The 2,244-nt window shown below is 33.9% G+C and overlaps 1 protein-coding gene across 5 annotated transcripts in view; it reads right to left on the bottom strand.

The window, feature by feature from the left end:
- Nucleotides 1-2,244, bottom strand: part of GRB14 (growth factor receptor bound protein 14) — a 74,285-nt gene that overhangs the window by 9,718 nt on the left and 62,323 nt on the right. For all 5 annotated transcript variants that reach the window (XM_045298648.1, XM_045298650.1, XM_045298645.1 and 2 more), the window contains one exon: nt 1,691-1,771. In XM_045298648.1, coding sequence (XP_045154583.1) covers nt 1,691-1,771 — 81 coding nt within the window. The remainder of the gene's footprint in view (nt 1-1,690; nt 1,772-2,244) is intronic.

The following is a 2,244-nucleotide window of genomic DNA, read 5'->3' as shown; positions in this document are numbered from 1 at the left end:
CCTGTTGACCTTGTTTTCTGCAGAAATTATAGTCTTCTTGAGCACCCAGCACAACTCATTTCTGCAACATGTTTGGTTCTATCTTAGGAAGTTTCCATACTTGCTCCATTAGGTTTTCAGTGACTGATTATGGGAGACGTGCATTGGCAATCTTTTCTTCAATGACATCTCTCAGGGTTGGCCTAATCCTTACACTTCCAAATTCCTCCTAACAGATCTAACTGAACATGCCTTCATTTATATAGGGGCCGCCAAACAAGCACACCTACCGAAACCAAACTAGCAAATACATATTTATCAAAAATTGGGTTACTCTCAATGGAAGAAGGGAAGCACACTTGTATGCTAACAACAGTGATGAGAATAGAAAGGACTTTGTTTTTCTTACAATGAAGAGCAAATTAAGCATTAAATGCTTCCAAATGCATGCTGCTACTGACGTGCTCATTCTAGTAACTTTGTAGAATAAAAGAAAGTTGGAGGGATTAGGAAAGGATTATGACAATAGCATTCATTTATATTTTTACAAACACATGGAATCAAAGGAAAAGGTGAAATGACAAATTGAAAAAACTCACCTTAAAGTGACTGCTTTTGTAAAAAATCACTACATTCTTTGGTTTATTTTAGAGCTTAAAAGTAAGATAACACAAAGATGAACAGTTACTCTTTGACGGCCTGAAGTAACGTAACTACAGAATTGGTGCTCTTTTTTCTTACAGCCTCTCGGGCTTAGTACTCAGCATTACTTCACGCCTCGTTCCTGGAATGGAGTATTCCATCCTCTACGTTACATACTGGGTAAATGTTCCTTCCTCGGTTATAGCTACGAAGAATATATTTTTAATATAAGTGAAAATACAGGTTTCAAAATACGAGTATGCACTGTAATTGATTTGTAAGCCAGGCACGTAAATCTGAATTCCTATTACACTCAATAGTAAGAAGCACTAAAAAAAAAAAATAGCAGAACATAAACTTTAAGTTCAGAAATAAAATTCTTATGTTAATATTAGGTTCAACGAAAAGGAAAAAACAGGGGTTGTGTCTATAAGTAAAGATCCAGACTACAGTTATTATCAATATTTATTATGTTATGTTATAATATTAATATAACCATATTGTCAATATTTATTATCAGTGTGAGTTAATGCAATGCATGACCTATATTCTGGTTTGTAGTATGGGAGTTTCCTAGAAAAGAGCCTGTTTTATAAGGAGCCAGAATTTTTTTAAGTTTCATTGTTAGAAAGTCAGAATACAAAAGATGCATTCTGAATGTAAAATTCTACAACAATGGTGTGTTTATACTAGGTTATGGCAATGCCAGAAACCACTCAATCAATCCAGAATCACTGAACAAAAATGAAGGAAACAACCTATTATCTCCAGGAAATCTACCATAAATGATCATGCCATTAGTAATGAGACAGAATGGCTTACATACTATTTTCTTTGCAGTATGTTAACATTCTCTTTAACAAATATCAGTATCTATTTTGATTGAATCATTCAAATAACTTGTACTACTATGAATTTACCACACAAGCAACAAACATACAAATCCGAGAATACAACATTTAAATGTAACTTACAGCAGGATGGTACCAATGACTGATTTTACTTGCCCAAAAGGAAATAATGATCATAAAAGAAAAATACCATAGAGGTTCAGGTAACTGGCACGTACCATGGGTGAGATACTCTGAGAACTGCAGCCACTTCTACCTTGATATGGATGCATGTAATTCTGGTACAGCTGCATGCCATACTGCAAATAAATACATGCAAATACATTTTACCGTTTGTACTGCATTGATTATGGATGAAAATCAAGTTTCATTAATTATAAACAAATAAAAAACAAATAAAGAAACAAAAAAAACTTTAAGTAAACTTCTAGTGTTCAACCATGTACATTTAAAACTACAGTGTTTTTACTTGAACCTACAACTTAAAATCTGCCTTACCAGTATGAAACTTGGGAGTGATGACCTTTTTTTTTTTTAATCATTTTACTGGGGGCTCTTAGAGCCCTTATCACAATCCATACATACATCCATTATGTCAAGCACATTTATACATATGTTGCCATCATCATTTTCAGACATTTTTCTTTCTACTTGAGCCCTGGTATCAGCTAATCCCCTCCCCCCATCTCCACACTCCCTCCCTCATGAAAGCTCAATAATTTATAATTTTTTATTTTTTAATGTCTTACACCAACCACTGTCTCTTTTCATC

This window comes from Echinops telfairi, unplaced genomic scaffold (assembly GCF_000313985.2).
Source record: "Echinops telfairi isolate 266 unplaced genomic scaffold, ASM31398v2 ScPeMD7_4;HRSCAF=17, whole genome shotgun sequence".
Taxonomy (NCBI): Eukaryota; Metazoa; Chordata; class Mammalia; order Afrosoricida; family Tenrecidae; genus Echinops; species Echinops telfairi.
This window is presented reverse-complemented; position numbering and strand designations above follow the sequence as displayed.